Raw genomic sequence first — 15623 nt, 5'->3', positions numbered from 1 at the left:
GTTTCTCTGGGCAGGGGGTTTGGATTATGTCTCACACTGGTACACGCATTATAAAGGAAAATGCTGAAGACCCTACTTTCATTATAGCCACCAGTTACAGTATGGAGTTAAATTATACTGTTTCCCATCAATTCTGACATGCAACACTCACATCATAAGTGATCCCCAACAATACGACACGGCTGACAGCAGCATCGCATAGCACATACAGAGTCTTCCATTAGTCACCCAAAACCACACATACAAACAATTCCCGGGATATTGCTGTGCTCCTATTGTAACATTGATCCCACCTTCAGACAGCTGCAGTATTTTGTCCCATCACTGTGTGCAACACCGATTCCACTCTCAAAAGACTTGGACCATGGGTGGCCAACTCCAGCCCTCAGGGGCCAACACCACATCAGGTTTTAAGGATATCCCTGCTTCAGCACAGGTGTGGCTCAATCAGTGGCTCGGTCGTTGATTGAGCCACATGTGCTGAAGCAGGCATAGCCTTAAAATCTGACCTGTTGGCCCTTGGGGAGTGGAGTTGACCGCCCCCGATTTAGACCTTCTGCTATAATACTCAGCCCACACACATCTTGGTTGCTGCAATATTTTCTTCTCCACAAGTAATCCCAATCGTGCATATTATCCACACCGACCACTGAAATATACCAGGAGCTTCACCTGCAACAGAGCCTTACCTAGGCTGATTTTGGGCAGCAACTGGTTGCACTTTGGCCTTAATCTTCTCCCCCAGAGGGTACTGAATGTTGCTGTACTCACGTTCCTTCTTCTTCGTCTTCTGCACACAAAAAAACCATAGTATCACTCTACTAAAACCAATATAATTTGTATTTTTTTTTTTTTTTTACAAGATTGGAAGCCCATAGTGGGAATGTTGGTCAAACCCTACGTTGTTGGTGCTTCATGTAACGTACCCATTCTACGTACAAGACAAAGATTTTCCATCTCTCAAATTGGGGCCCAAGGTAGAGGGAATTGATTCAGAAGGTCATTCATCATGCTATTCAGCTGGGTATTCATGGTTTTAAGGAAATGAGGTGGAAGATCTCAGTTTACACCCAGCATTAGCTCTGTGACCATAGGCATGTCACAGGATATGTAATGACAGTAAAACAATAATATTGTGGATTCCAGACTTGCACATGTGTCTGCATAGCCACGCATTCGCATGACGTATCTTATAGAGAGCGCTCTGAAGACTTGAACAGCTGCCACAGGTGCTCCATTATGTATTCCAAACTAGTACTTTTAATGGTAATAAAGTCCCAGCAGACACTCAAGTGGACGTCGACACATACTGTATGGCGATTTATTAATACGGTATTGAGGGTTCTGCCCTCACGTGAGCCTCTCCCAAGACAGAAGTGATGTTGTTACTGTATTAATAAATCACCATATGTTAAAAGTCCACTTGAATTCGACTGGAGTGCTTGTTTGAACTTTATTACCATTAAAAGTACAATTTTGCCTAGCACTTAATGTGAGGATTTGGCAAAAAAACAAAAACGTAGTTTACTATCTTTAAGTCGATTAAGTTTTAAGTCTGATGCACACAAAGTCAATTGACATATTTGGGCTTCTAAAAACTTGCAAGTGATCAGCATTTAGATATCAAGCTTAGCAATAGTGCCCAATGCCAGGCAGTTGTGGCAAAGGCAAATAAGATCTTAATGTGCATTAAATAGGATATGGCTGGAAGGGAAATAAGCATAATTATGCCCCACTATAAAGCATTAGTAAGACCACACCTTGAATATGGAGTACAGTTTTGGGTAACACTCCATATATTTAAAAAAAAAACACATTAAGAAACAGGAAAGTGCAGAAAAGAGCCACCATATTAATAAAGGGGATGGAAAAATCGGAATAATGAGGAGCAGCTAGGTAAATTAGATTTGTTTAAATTAGAAAAAAGTGTCGTCTAAGAGGGGATATGATAACTATATACAAATATATTCAAGGTCAATACAAGGATCTTTCAAAAAGAACTATTCATCCCAAGGGCAGTCAGTACAAAGGACACGGGGTCATCCCTTAAGGTTGGAGGAAAGGAGATTTCCCCAGCAACAAAGGAAAGGGTTCTTTACAGTAAGGGCAGTTACAATGTGGAATTCATTACCCATGGAGACAGTGATGGCAGATACAATAGATATCTTAAAAAAAAAAAAGTTGGGCATCTTTTTTTTTTTTTTTTTTTAGAAAGGAAAGGTATACAGGGATATACCAAATAAGTAAACATGGAAAGGATATTGATCCAGGGAGTAATCGGATTTCCAATATTGGAGTCAGGAAGGAAATTATTTTCCCCCTTATGAAACATTGTTAGATGTGCCAGTTTTTTTGTTTGCCTTCCTCTGGATCAATATACTGTAAACACAGATATAGGATAAAGTATCGGTCGTCTAAATTTAGCATTGGTGGAACTTGGACACTTATCTTTTTTCAACCTCATCTACTATACAAGTCGTAATTGTTATTTCAAATAAGCAAAAAAGTATATATACTCTATATACTGTATATATGTTCGCTCACCTGTTCCTCCTCTAAATGCTTCTTCCTGGACTCTATGTATTTCTGCACAGCCATATAAATGAATTTATACTGAGCCTCAGTCTGCACCATGCCAGAGCGCTGCTGCCTCACCATCTGAATTGTTTTAGGGATGTCAATGTCACAATCCAAACCTGTGTGCCAGAGCAAAAACCAAGTGTCAATGCAGGGGGTGTGAGCCCGGCTCCGAGGCACTGAGTGTAATCCCTAGCGGAAAAGGACAATCCCTTTAGATTGCCAAGACTGAAAAAGAAGAGCAAAGCGTGATAAGAGCCAGGCAAAGAGAGAGAAAAACCAGGAGGGAACAACGGACAGGTACGGGACAATGCAAGAGCAGAAAGCTTTGGGTGGGGTTATCATATAGAGAGCTGTAGAGTGTGTTACCTTGTCTATTAATAATATCCACCAGAATATCTACCACTATTATTGTCCCGGTGCGTCCAATACCTGCACTGCAAGTATAAACATAAAAAGAGAAGTCTTAACACAATACGGACACATGAAGGATAGTATTGTTGGCGGTCTGCCCACACGCTACATACAGTACCTGCAGTGCACCACTAAAGGCCCAGATTGTTCAGTGCATTGCTGGGCTGTGTTGATTTGTTCCAGGAAGCTCAGCACCCCCCCCGGCTCATTTGGGACCCCATGGTCTGGCCAGCTCAGGTATTGGTAATGCCAAATGTGTCGTGGGGGCTCCCCCTAGAGAGAGAGCAAAAGGTATCATGTATTTCAGATTGGAAGCGCAACATGGACAGAGGAACGCTAGGACAGCCGTAACAATGTTTGGTTTTTGTAACACTTTTCGGGACGTCCCGTTAGTCTGGCCTGTTCACACCTATCGTAATGTGCAAAGAGAAGATGTTGGTGCCTTATTCATTAATGAAGATGATGACAATGTCCGTGTTAGAAGAGGAGCAGAGCCACAGACAGAAAAGGATGCTGTTTCATTCCATACAGAGGTATACAACACACTGTTGTAGGAACATGCTTGTATATACTACGACTCCCTGACCGTGTGCAGAAATTTGAAGTTAAATAAAATACGCTTCAGGTATACAGGCAAAATATGAAAGGAGACCTGAGCTTCGTGCCAAACTATACGTGGCTTGTTAGCATTAGCAATAATGAACTATCATGTTGACGTCATTCATCAGTTGGCTACCAGAAGACTGGGCGCAATGCCCATCTATGTTCGTCCTTGGGTATGTTCGGTTTAGTATTCAAATGTTCTCTCACATGCCACAACTTTCCAACTTGTATACAAGATGGAGTATTAGCAAGACAAAATGGAGACTGAAATCATACGGGCCTATTCCACACGGAACATCCTTCCACTCTAAGGCTCTTATAACTACTATGCTTCAGAAGTATTCATGGCGATGCCCCAGGAGGTGCACTCCTAGCGCTCTGATCTGCACGGCAGCCTTTCAACAGCGGACAAAATGAACAATGCGGCTATTATTAGTACCCAACTACAGATGGGTTATTTCTAATAGTTTGGGGGGGGGGGGGGGCAAATATGGTAGATGGCGTACCTAAATCGAAGCATTTACTGTGTAACCCCATTCATAACCTAAAACGTGTCCCCCTGTGTTCAGCCCCGTGTGGAGCTAAAGGGATTTACACAGATTTCTTCCACAGTATGCCACGTGGCGCTGCTCACGGGAAGAGCAGCGCGGTTTTTACCCCGTCCGTGCGGAACATCTGCAGCTCCCGGAGGATATAGTCCTTTTCCTGGTGCACGCCTAAACTCTGCACGCTGACGCAGCCGTAGTCTTTGGTACAATTCTCGTCCGGCCAATAGTGAAAGCACTTCTTCTGGGGAGGGGAGAAGAAACAGAGAGGGGTTGAGAGGACGCGTCCGTGCTGATGAGCCCGGCCAGCCGCCCATCTCTTCAGGAGACAGATTTCCCCTCTGGATAACCAGCGCTCGGTAACAATACTATTCTGCAATATAGCGACTTGGCTGCCAGTCGGCACTACCATGTGTTGCAAATGCCACTGGCATAAAAGGGGCTAAAAAAGGGGTGACTGAGGTTTCGAAAGTTCTGTCCACTATAATTCCACGTATGAAAAACTAGTGCTGGTCTCCTAAAAAAAAAGTATTGCAGCAGGGGGGGGGGGAGGGGGGTGACAGGGCAAGCCCAGTCCTCAAGGGATACCAACATGTCAGGTTTTCAGGATATCCCTGCTTCAGCACAGTCATAGATGTCGATTTCCCTATAAATGTTCGCATTTGGAGCAGGATTACAAAGTTAATGATAAAATCAATCAGTGGGGAAATACTGATAAAAAGTAATTTTGCACCTCTGAGCCACCTGTGTTGAAGCAGGGATGTCCAGAAAACCTGACCTGTTGGCGTCCCTTGAGGACTGGACTTGCCCACCTCTATATTAGAGCCTACAACAAAGCAAAACATATAGTAAACAACTGCAGAAGAGCAGCTAAAGGGTTTTTTTTGTTGAGGAGAAAGAAAACGGACGTAAGGCAGACATCTTTAATGTGACCCACAGAAAATGCATATGTGCAACAGTTGCCCGAAGTAAAGTGAAGTAAAAAAAAAAAAAGTGGTTCTCTTTAGCACAAGTGAATGCACCTTTCCAAGTAGCAACATTAGGAGAAGGTTACACGTTTGCATCTAATTCAAGCAACTGGGTTATCCGCCCAAACTTTATTTTTTTCTTTAAAATAATGCAGTACAGGCATACCCCGCTTTAAGTACACTCGCGAGTAAGTACATATCGCCCAATAGGCAAACAGCAGCTCGCGCATGCGCCTGTCAGCACGTCCTGAACAGCAATACCGGCTCCCTACCTGTACCGAAGCTGTGCGCAAGCAGGGAGACTATAGAGCCTGTTACATATGCGTTATTTACACCAGTTATGCACGTGTATGGCAATTGCAGTGCAGTATATGCATCGATAAGTGGGGAAAAGGTAGTGCTTCACTTTAAGTACATTTTCCCTTTACATACATGCTCCGGACCCATTGCGTACGTTAATGCGGGGTATGCCTGTATAATCAAATGATACCATGTATTTTTATTTCCTTTCTTGTTCATTTGCAGTGAGGCTCTTTGTTGATAAGACCATCAAGGACAAATCAAGGACACGGAAACAGGTGCACGAGTTAATATGGACGGTAACTACTTGCAAGAATTGTGAGCCAATTACTGTAAATAATTACACAGGAGGTGGCTATGGATTTAAAGGCACTTTAAAATGGTTTGATTAGGGTAATATATGAAACAATATAGCCATTTATTTTCATGCTAATATAAATATGTATCTAATAAATAGCAAATAAAACCAGTTTTATTCCCATTGTAAATCCCCAGATTGGTTTAGCCCCTTTGTTGGATAGGCCAGAAATACATAGTAGCGGCGTCTAGAAATGTAAATCAGAGTGTGTGCAGCTCACCCTGGACCGCTCCATCTCTTTGGTCGTCATGACGATGACGCGAGTGTTCTCCTGGTACACCATGGCCCAGAAGTCACACACTGTGTTCTGCAGGCATCCTTGGGTAGCAATGTACACTTTGCATTGCTGAGAACTGCGAGATGCATCCAGATTACCCTGAGGGAAGGAAGGGCACGTACAGGATAGAGATTTCAGCGTGGGACAAAGTCGTGTTTTATTTAATTGTGCCTCGGGAAGGTTATTTAAAACGTCAACGTTTGTATAGAAAAGATAAAATAAACTCTCTCAGGAATGGAGTGCGCTTTCTTTACACCGTCGCAACATAACGAACATACCGCTCAATACCCGCACATCACCAAACCTCGTGGGGAGTCTTCCGAAGTGCTGTATGACCACCTCATTCTAACCAATAACCAGAGATATTAACCATTTCAGAAGGAACATAAGTGTGTGTTCGAGTTGACAAACTCCTAACGGAGCAGCATTCTCTCCCCCCACCCACCCTAGGTGCGGAGCAGGGAGTCTCTGGAGCTGAACCACAGTCATTTCGGCTCTGTGGACAATCTTCTTCCCAAAATACCTCTGTAGGGGGTGCCAATGGAGCCGTGGTTTAAATGTCCTGGTCATGTGATGACATTGCGGCTTCCTATTGGCCCGTGTGACACAGGAGCTCCAAATCCGCCATTTCTATAGCCCCGTTGGTTCTGCTACCAGCACCTCATACGGAAGTAAGCATCTAGGAAAGCAGGGTGTAACCGGAGCTGAAATTAAAGCGATTCAGCTCCCGAGACCCCCTGCTTCAAATCTAGAACTATATACAAAAAATGAAATAAAGGAAAGCAGGATTACTGCTTTACGTCTTTCAGATATTGATGGGCATGGCAATGCCTTGAAACGCGTTGCCTGCTCCTCCACCACAGAGCGAGTAGGGCAGAGCTCATACACTCCACTTGCTACCGAGAGCGCGAGCTCCTACCGTGCCGCACGTGCTGCAGCCCAAGCGATCCCTGCTCATAGTGCTGGCAGCGATGAGGGGGCGTGGCTATGGTGTCAAGGAGCTGGTTCTCCGTGATTGGCTGAACCGCTCACGTGACGCCGCCGCCGCCGCTTGAAGAGACATTTTGTTCGTCTTTTCAAAACGCAGGCGCGCCATCACACTCCGTCGCACTAGGAGCGGCCTTCGAAGGGATCCTGCAGTTTGTGCTTGGCGCGTGCACACGCCATCGCACACAGTACGATTCCAGCCTTAGAATAACATTTGAGACGCGTGTTCCTCCTGGCAGCTCGCTGCTGGTAGGACCAGTTAGCTCACATGCATTGGGAAGCTCTGCACCCCCATCTTTACCTTGATGTAGTTTGCATTGATGTAATCCGATCCTGGTACCATCTCATCAGCATCTCGCAAAGTTACCCGCGTCGTATCGACTGTGCAAGAACAGTACACACAATTGGTACGTTGAGGTGTGCAATGTAATACAGCTCCTGCAATGCCTCACTGCCTCTAAACTTTGGGGGCATGAAAAAAAAAAACACTACTAACCCTGTATTTTAGCTACGATCCACTTTATGTTTAAATGCTGCCGCTATTAAGAATAAAATATTGATAACACATCTGTCCCACTTAATAAATCAATAACGAACTCTTAAATCACTAATGCGCAGAGGGAGGGGGCAGGGGGGGGGGGGGAGAAGAGAAGAAAAACTGAGCAATGATGAAATTGCATAAAAGTGACCGTACGATTAGAAATGTAATTACTTCACAAATTGGTCTCGCTAACCCTTTCCGTACATAAGTCGGCAACGCACGCGCCTCTTCCTACTCTGCGAAGTCTGGTTTTTAGCAGCATCTCTATTTCCTAGGGGACACATGGGAGGACATACGAGAGGACGCACGGGAGGACGCACGGGGAGGACACACGGGGAGGACGCACGGGAGGACGCACGGGAGGACGCACGGGGAGGACACACGGGAGGACGCACGGGAGGACACACGGGGAGGACACACGGGGAGGACACACGGGAGGACACACGGGAGGACCACCTACAGGGTAGGATGTTCTTGTATCTATTCTTGCTTTTGTTCTCTGGTCTTTGTCCCTCTTTCCTGGGATACAGCAGTTTACATTCCTGCTGCTGCAGCATCTGAATGGGAAAGGGAACAGGGGGAAGGGGTGATGTGGGGGCCAAGTTTGGCGCGGAAAACAAATTGGAGCAATGAAAAAAAAACATGGTGTGACAATGTACAGAACGGCTACTGCGGGGCACAGAAGGACGTGAGATCCTTTACACCAACAGGGGTGGCCAACTCCAGTCCTCAAAGGCCACCAACAGGCCAAGTTTAAAGATATCCCTGCTTCAGCACAGGTGGCTGATTGAGACTCCAGCGCTGAAGCAGGTACATCTGTAAAACCTGGCCTGTTGGTGGCCCTTGAGGACTGGAGTTGGCCACCCCTGCTTTAGAACAACCACTAAGCAGTGTAATAGTTAACCCCCCCCCCGCCCCCCAGCAGCTCGGATCCATCATAGCAGCCTCATACCCCACTAACCCCTACAGCATGGATAGCACCTTCAGTTTCACAAGTCGGGTGCAGTCAATATTAAATCTGATGGGTATTCTTGAAGGTACATTTTTGATGCTCTCGTCTTTCATAGCAACCTCCAATGCAGACATAGGAGAAGATAACAGTGTGACCCCATGTTGGGCAAGTAATTAAGGTGCAGGGATATTGTGATTGACCACAGACAGCAGTGTGTAGGCAACTGCAGTTAAGGAAAAAAAACTCGAAGCTTCTTGTATCCAAAACCTTAGTCCCGCACCTCCACCCACCATACCTCATATCATAATAACTTGAGAACCTCATTCTTTTTTGTCGGCCTCTGAAATCAGGGATTGGTCAAGTTTGGCAACACTATGTCCTCACCTCAAACTCTTCCCAGAACCCCTGCTTGGCCTTCTCAGTGTTATCTGCCATTTTGTTCAGCTCCCGCACACGCGTCTCGATGTTAGCTGCACTTATCCGTGTGGCATTGAACGGCTGCAAACCAAGTCAAAACAAAGTACTTTATGGGTTTTGTGCAACTCTAAGTATTCTGATGAACACTTGATATTCCTATTTGCTGTTAGAAAGACACACTTTCTGGGAGGAGAACATAAATGAATACAGCTCAACCCCGTTATAACGCGATCCGTTACAGCGCGGATCCGCTTATAACGCGATGCAAGCGCGGATCCCAATTTTCGTACTTATGAATAATTTACAACACGATTATTGGGATCTTAAATACTTTATTGTACAATGCGTACACTTGTGCATTATTTCTATCGCGATCCGCTTATATCGCGGTGTCATTTTTTGGACCCCAAGCACAGCGTTATAAGGGGGTTGAGCTGTATTAAGCAGTCGTCCAGCAGCTGGTCATGTTAACGTGTTACCTGTTTCAGATGCACCACAGCGCCCGACTTTTCAACCATGGGGTTCTTTTTGTAGTGGTCCAGAAGGTCAGTCAATGTATCAAATCGCTCTCCTCCTCCTACGTCGTATTTTCCATCCGGCTGACATTAATGAGAGATGGAGAGAGTCAGACACGTACATCAAAGTGTGGAAGTCTCATCTTATAGTCAAGTCTCATCTCCTTAACCCCTGGGGGGGGGGGGAGGGGGAGGGTTACCTGGAACCGGATCATCACATGGGTGACACGAGGTTTCCGCTCTCCGTTCTCAAGTTTCTCCTCACTGGTCAGGACAGACAGCACAAAGTCCCCCGGCTTGCTCTGGCTCTCCCGCACTAAAAAACTGCCCGGCTTCCCCTTCTCCATTAGAAGCTTCTCAGCTTCCCGACCCGACAGATGTCCGTGGTACCATCTTAAAGACAAGGACATATGTGAAGGGGCCCCCTACTTCATTCCTCGTGGGTAGCAATAAGAGGAGTGATGGAGAGGACAGAGCAGAGGATGATAACGTTGCTTATTTAAAAAAAAGTGCATTCCCGCTTGGTATGTTGGAACTGCAACGATGTGACATCACAACTGCTCAATCCTGTAACGCCTTCAATTCAATATAGTGTTACGCAAGTATTCACATTTAAATTAAATGTCCAACTTTGCACAGGGGAAGGGAAAGAGGTGGGTGAGAGGGGAGTGGAGTCGCCACACATCCGTTGGTGCTGCTGCATCACAGTCTGTGCACCAGTGGGAAGCTCTGACAGACACCCACACAGGAGACAGACACCCACCTCTACCCCCATTGCCAGCGTGTCCTGGAGCTCGCCAACTTGCTCCCACCCCCCACCATTCGAGTGCCTCTCTTTCTCTCCACCCCCCCCCCCCCCCCGGCTTTTACTTTACTCATCTACTTTTAAGGCCGCTAAAAACAATACCTCAAGTCCCTATTGTAATCCTGGTGACAAAGGAAAATAAACACATCGCATAGGGACAAATACTTCTACATATACCGAAATACGTACGTATTGTTGAACCATGTAACTGGGATTGTCCTTTAATGCCTGGATAGGGACCACTAGAGATGGCCGAAAGGGTCACAATCCGCTTTGCGGAATTTCCCGCGCTTTCTGTTCAAAATCCGTTCTGTGGTGTAAAATCCGGCGCTGGATTGTTCCACTTCGAATCCGTGCGGATTAACCCCAAACCGCCATTGGATACAATCCGCTGGCGCGTTTCAGCAACACAAACCGCAATCCGTTTGGAGGATTTTACGAATTCAATCCGCGGATTCGGCAAACCCGGCACGCGGATTGCAGAGGCCGCGGATGAGATTCTTAAAAAATAACCAGTGATCTGCCAAATTCGTGGATTGTATTGGTAAAATCCCCCACCGGATTGCGGAATCCACGGATTGGATTGTCGGAGACAAAAAAGGCAATTCGCCTTTTCCGCATCTTTTTTTTTTGACACCGATTCGCGAAATTCCTCAGACCAAAAAAGTACCGGCCGATCCAAATCCGCAAAAAACAATTTGCCCACCTCAAGGTGCCACATCGCTTCCAATACAAAATCAATAAGTGAATCATACATCTGCTATTTCATCTCTGGCCACTAGGTGCCCCCAGAGATGAGGCAAGAATGGTACAGTGCATCTATATTAAATATTTGATTTAAAACTAGTCATCCTGGACCCTAAATTTAAAGAATAAGTGTTTCCTGGTATATTTTAGCCATGCAAAAAGAATAGTTAAATGCCGAATAAAAGAACATATATTGGTAACGTTTCTCAATTGAACAGGCAGCTTATTTAACTGATCAAAAATAAGCCATCGCTGCTTTTAATGACAATAAGGACTGCATTGTACCAGACAGCAAAGCGTGGCACGGTACAAAAAAAAGACATGCAGCGGACAGCAATAGGGTAATAAAATACAAATCTGAAACATCCCAAAAGCGCAAAATCTGAACCAAATGTCCCTCGGGTATAGCAGAAAAATAAAGGGATTCCTCATTTTTAATATTATGGGGAAATAGATTCTTAATATGCCAATCACCTGGAATGGTTTAGTGACCATCCCTCTTATCTCACCCAATTAAAAGCTTCATTTTATTTTGAAATTCCCATTTTTTTCACCATGTTTCTACACAAAAGCTACTGCAACTATTTGTGTTACCAGACTTTGCAAATGGACACTCAAAAAGGCATCAAAACAAGCAGTTTGGTCCTAAAAACTATAGATTTTTTTTGTTGGCATTTTTCTACTTTTGTTTGCACCGCCAAGATAAAAGCAACTCTGAAATCAGCCATACAGTCTTTCCAATGAGATACGAGCTTGTAAGCAGCACTTCAAAAACCGTTTGTATCGCAGATACCATAACATTATTCATTGTGCAGGGAGAAACCAATAAACAGAACCGTAAATCGTTCACCGCTGGAAGGGCGCCCAACAGATCTCCGAAGCAAAGCGATGCAAGGACGAAACCCACGGGAACAATGTCCAGGAAACTGCTGCCTGACTCTGTGCAGGGCTGGTCAACTCCAGTCCTCAAGGGCCACCAACAAGTCAGGTTGGGGATATCCCTGCTTCAGCACAGGTGGCTCAATCAGTGGGACCAATACCAGGCCTGTTGGTGGCTCTTGAGGACTGGAGCTGGTCACCCCTGTGCTAGGGGGAGAGCCCCTTCAATCCCAGCTGGTTTTCTTAGTTGGTACTATTTGGGTTCCAGCTATTTGATTGCGATTCTTATTCATCCTCCTAGTGGTGTTTTTGAGGGGACCGGTCGGTCCCGATTCTATGTGGGATCTTCTGAGTCCCCCTGTGAATGTTAGGATCCTCCTCCCCATACCCCCTTTTTTACATCTAGGTTCTCCACTTTTGTGAGGTTTTTGCGCACACAGTATGGCTGGGATTTGAGTGTTTGACTGTGTTTTTCCTGTCTGTTATTGTTTTTATATGTATGTCTTTATTTTATCCTGGTTCATTTGTTTTTCTAGTCCATGATTAATAAACTTTTTTGATTTCATTACGTCACATGATCAGAGTGCTTGTTTTGAGAGAGAGAGAGAGAGAGAGAGAAAATATATATATATATATATATATATATATACATATATACAACTGTATGCTCATCTGCATGTCTTAGGCAGGTCTGCAGCCCCGCCTTTCCCCATTATCACCCAGCATACAGCGCTTCCACTGCAGCAAGGGATTCTGGGAAATGACATGCAAATGAGCACACAGTGTCACTTTTTGCCTCAAAAAACATTTTTAACATGGTTCCCTATAGGCTTAAGCTTGCTGCATGGTCACAGCTTTGAGCACAGCCAGGGTTAAGGTGCATACCCAGAAAACCCACCCACAGACAGCTGTTTCGACCTTAATGGGTCTCATCAGTGTGGGGTTGATTTTAACTGGGTATGCAACGAGGCTATGGGATAGGCTATACCATAATACTGAGTTAAGTTATGGTGAGTAAAAAACCCTCCACAGGAAAGCAAATATGCAAATACAACTGTATGCTCATCTGCATGTCTTAGGCAGGTCTGCAACCCCACCTTTCACCATTATCACCCAGCATACAGCACTTCCACTGCAGCAAGGGATTCTGGGAAATTACATGCAAATGAGCACACAGTGTCACTTTTTGCCTCAAAAACTATATAACTATATATATATATATATAACCACAAACCTAACCACATCAAAAACCAATGATGAAATGGATATGATCAAAAACCACAAATAAGCCCAAGTACAGGTAAGTGGCGGTGTTCAGGGAATATGGATATGAAAACACAAAAAAGAAAAGGAAACTCAAAAGAGAGGAGAGAGGAGAGAGGAGAGAGGAGAGAGGAGAGAGGAGAGAGGAGAGAGGAGAGAGAGAGATAATAAATTGCTCCTTGCATATGTAAACGATTACGATTATTAGTTGCACTTTTTTGTTACATCAAGCGTGTCGGCACGCAGCTGAGTGGCTGACACAGAAGTGGATGCACACAGAGCTGCGCCCTTCTAAGTCATAATGGAGACAAAGAACAGAGACGGGAAACAGTCACCTGTGAAGCCGTGATATTTTATATTTAAGTGCTATCTCTCCAAGGCACAATTATTATTATTATAAGCTGGAAATGCGCACAGCATTCCGGAGAACACAGAATAAAGGTTTCACATCGGACAAAGTCTATTAATATGTATAAAGGAAATGTACATCTTGGGCAGAACGTAACAACTTTCTCTTTTTATGGGAGACTCGTTCATAGGCCCCTGAAAAAGGTCACGTTCTTACTTTTGCCACGTAAAATGTTCTCTCAAAACAATGCGAGTCAGTGGGAGATGCAGAAATCGCCTGTTTTGAGGGTACCTTCCATGTCTCCGTAAACAAGCATTCTTTTTTAACATAGGTTTGGAGCAGGGGTAATCTGGAGCTGAACCCCGTTAATTTCCGCTCCCGGGGACCCCATGCTTCCAGAGATATAGATCTCCAAAGGGGGTGCCGGTATCTCTGCAAAGTTTAAAGGGCCCGCGTCACGTGAGCCAATAGGAAGCTGAACTAGGCGACGTCACGGCTTCCTATTGGCCTGCAGCGCATGCGAGCTTTGAAACTCCACTACTACGTGATCCCTGCTAGCCGCGCGGCTGCCGGCACCTGCTACTGCTGAGGTAAATATCTCAGGAAGCAGGGGGGCCCCGGAGACGAAATGAATGGGGTTCAGCTCCAGAGACCCCCTGCTTCAATCCAATGTTAAAAAAATAAAAAACAATTAAAAAAAAAACAACCGCTTTGATTGCCTCTTTAATACCTTTATGCCCCAACAGGTGGCAGCAGTGAGGTGGGAAACGTTACTGCTCTGTGTAAATGGCTTCTGACACTCACCTCTCGGATGTAGGATCCTGGCTGTTCAGCGGGTATTTGAGCTCTATGACATCCCCATTCTTCTCCCGCAGGAGCCCCTGCTGCTCCGTGTAATACTGCACCAGCTCGGCCAGCGTTGCAAACGTCTCTCCCCCATACAGGTCGTAGTAGTCTCCAGTGTTTTGGATTTTGATGTGAGTCACTTCATCGTGTCGCCTGGAAAAGCACAAAAAACGGGAGCTGGTGTAAGGAAGACGAGTGGATCAATTGAACCCGCATTCTGCCAGTGGGGTCCAGCAATGTGCCGATGGCCATTCAGGCCGCAAAGCGATGATTACGCATCATACTTACTAGCAGATCTGTAGAGCAGTCGAGCGCAAACGGGGGGCTGGGGGGGGGGGGGGGGACAAGAGGCCCCACGCTCTTCCCCAAGGCATTTAAATTAAATGCCGGAGGCCTCTGCTACTCGCTTAAGCTCGATTCAGCCATGGCAACAAATGACGCTGCGGGGTCATGTGACATGATCCCGCAGCGTTATTTGACGCCAGCACAAAGGTAAGGGGGGGTGGGGGGGTGGCGGAGCACCAAAAGTTTGCACACCCCTGCACTAGAGTGTCAGCTCTCAGAACCAGGAACTTCCTGTACCAGTTTGCCTGTCCTCATTTGTGTGTCATTCTGTTTATGTAAATGATATCACTCTGTACCCCCCATTGCACAGCTCTGCGGAACATGTTGGTGCTTTACAAAAAAAACAACAACAAAAAAACATAATAATAATAATAATACTAATAATAATATCCCAATAACATTACAACATAAAGAGATTCAAAACAATCAAGTAGGGGCGTATTACCATTACACAGACACACTGTGGATTGCATACTGCATTGTAGGTTTATAGGATCACATGTGAAACTATACAGTAAAATGTTTGTGATCGCTAACAGATAGTGTGTTGTCAAAAAAAAGAATGCAGCTCAGAATATCTAAACCATTACTAAACGTAAAAAAAAAACAAAAAAAAACACATGATGCATAAGAGATTTAATTTGGAAACATGAGGGGCTATGTACTGTATGAAGTTTAAACAAAATTACTGTAAATTAAGTTAATTCTCAAAAAACTGTTGAAGCTGTGCCAGGTCTGCTGTATACTATTCAATTTAAAGCTGCAGACCAAGCAATATCCTACGAGTGGTATAAAAATAAAAAATTTGGTTCTGTACTATGAGAAAATACTTGTAGCAAATTTCTTTTTAAACAATTCTGAATGACATTTTTAATGTATTATAATGCAACAAGCATTTTTTGTTTCTATAGCAACCATTTACAAAGTCACATCCC

At 44.8% G+C, this 15623-nt stretch overlaps 1 protein-coding gene across 5 annotated transcripts in view; it reads right to left on the bottom strand.

Moving 5' to 3' along the window:
• The window catches only part of LOC142496751 (tyrosine-protein phosphatase non-receptor type 11-like), a 78652-nt gene that overhangs the window by 2690 nt on the left and 60339 nt on the right, over positions 1 to 15623 (bottom strand). For 4 of the 5 annotated variants that reach the window (XM_075603639.1, XM_075603637.1, XM_075603641.1 and 1 more), the window contains 12 exons: positions 14302 to 14496; positions 9655 to 9847; positions 9419 to 9538; positions 8907 to 9020; positions 8031 to 8127; positions 7331 to 7410; positions 5986 to 6141; positions 4252 to 4383; positions 3110 to 3264; positions 2947 to 3014; positions 2545 to 2696; positions 690 to 790 (listed from right to left, as the gene is read on the bottom strand). In XM_075603639.1, the coding sequence (XP_075459754.1) occupies positions 690 to 790; positions 2545 to 2696; positions 2947 to 3014; positions 3110 to 3264; positions 4252 to 4383; positions 5986 to 6141; positions 7331 to 7410; positions 8031 to 8127; positions 8907 to 9020; positions 9419 to 9538; positions 9655 to 9847; positions 14302 to 14496 (1563 nt within the window). The remainder of the gene's footprint in view (positions 1 to 689; positions 791 to 2544; positions 2697 to 2946; positions 3015 to 3109; positions 3265 to 4251; positions 4384 to 5985; positions 6142 to 7330; positions 7411 to 8030; positions 8128 to 8906; positions 9021 to 9418; positions 9539 to 9654; positions 9848 to 14301; positions 14497 to 15623) is intronic. The other variant, XM_075603640.1, reaches the window with a different exon arrangement.

The sequence above is a fragment of the Ascaphus truei genome, chromosome 6, assembly GCF_040206685.1.
Source record: "Ascaphus truei isolate aAscTru1 chromosome 6, aAscTru1.hap1, whole genome shotgun sequence".
Lineage (NCBI taxonomy): Eukaryota > Metazoa > Chordata > Amphibia > Anura > Ascaphidae > Ascaphus > Ascaphus truei.
Note: the sequence above shows the minus strand (reverse complement) of the source record. Positions and strands in the feature narration are given on the sequence as shown.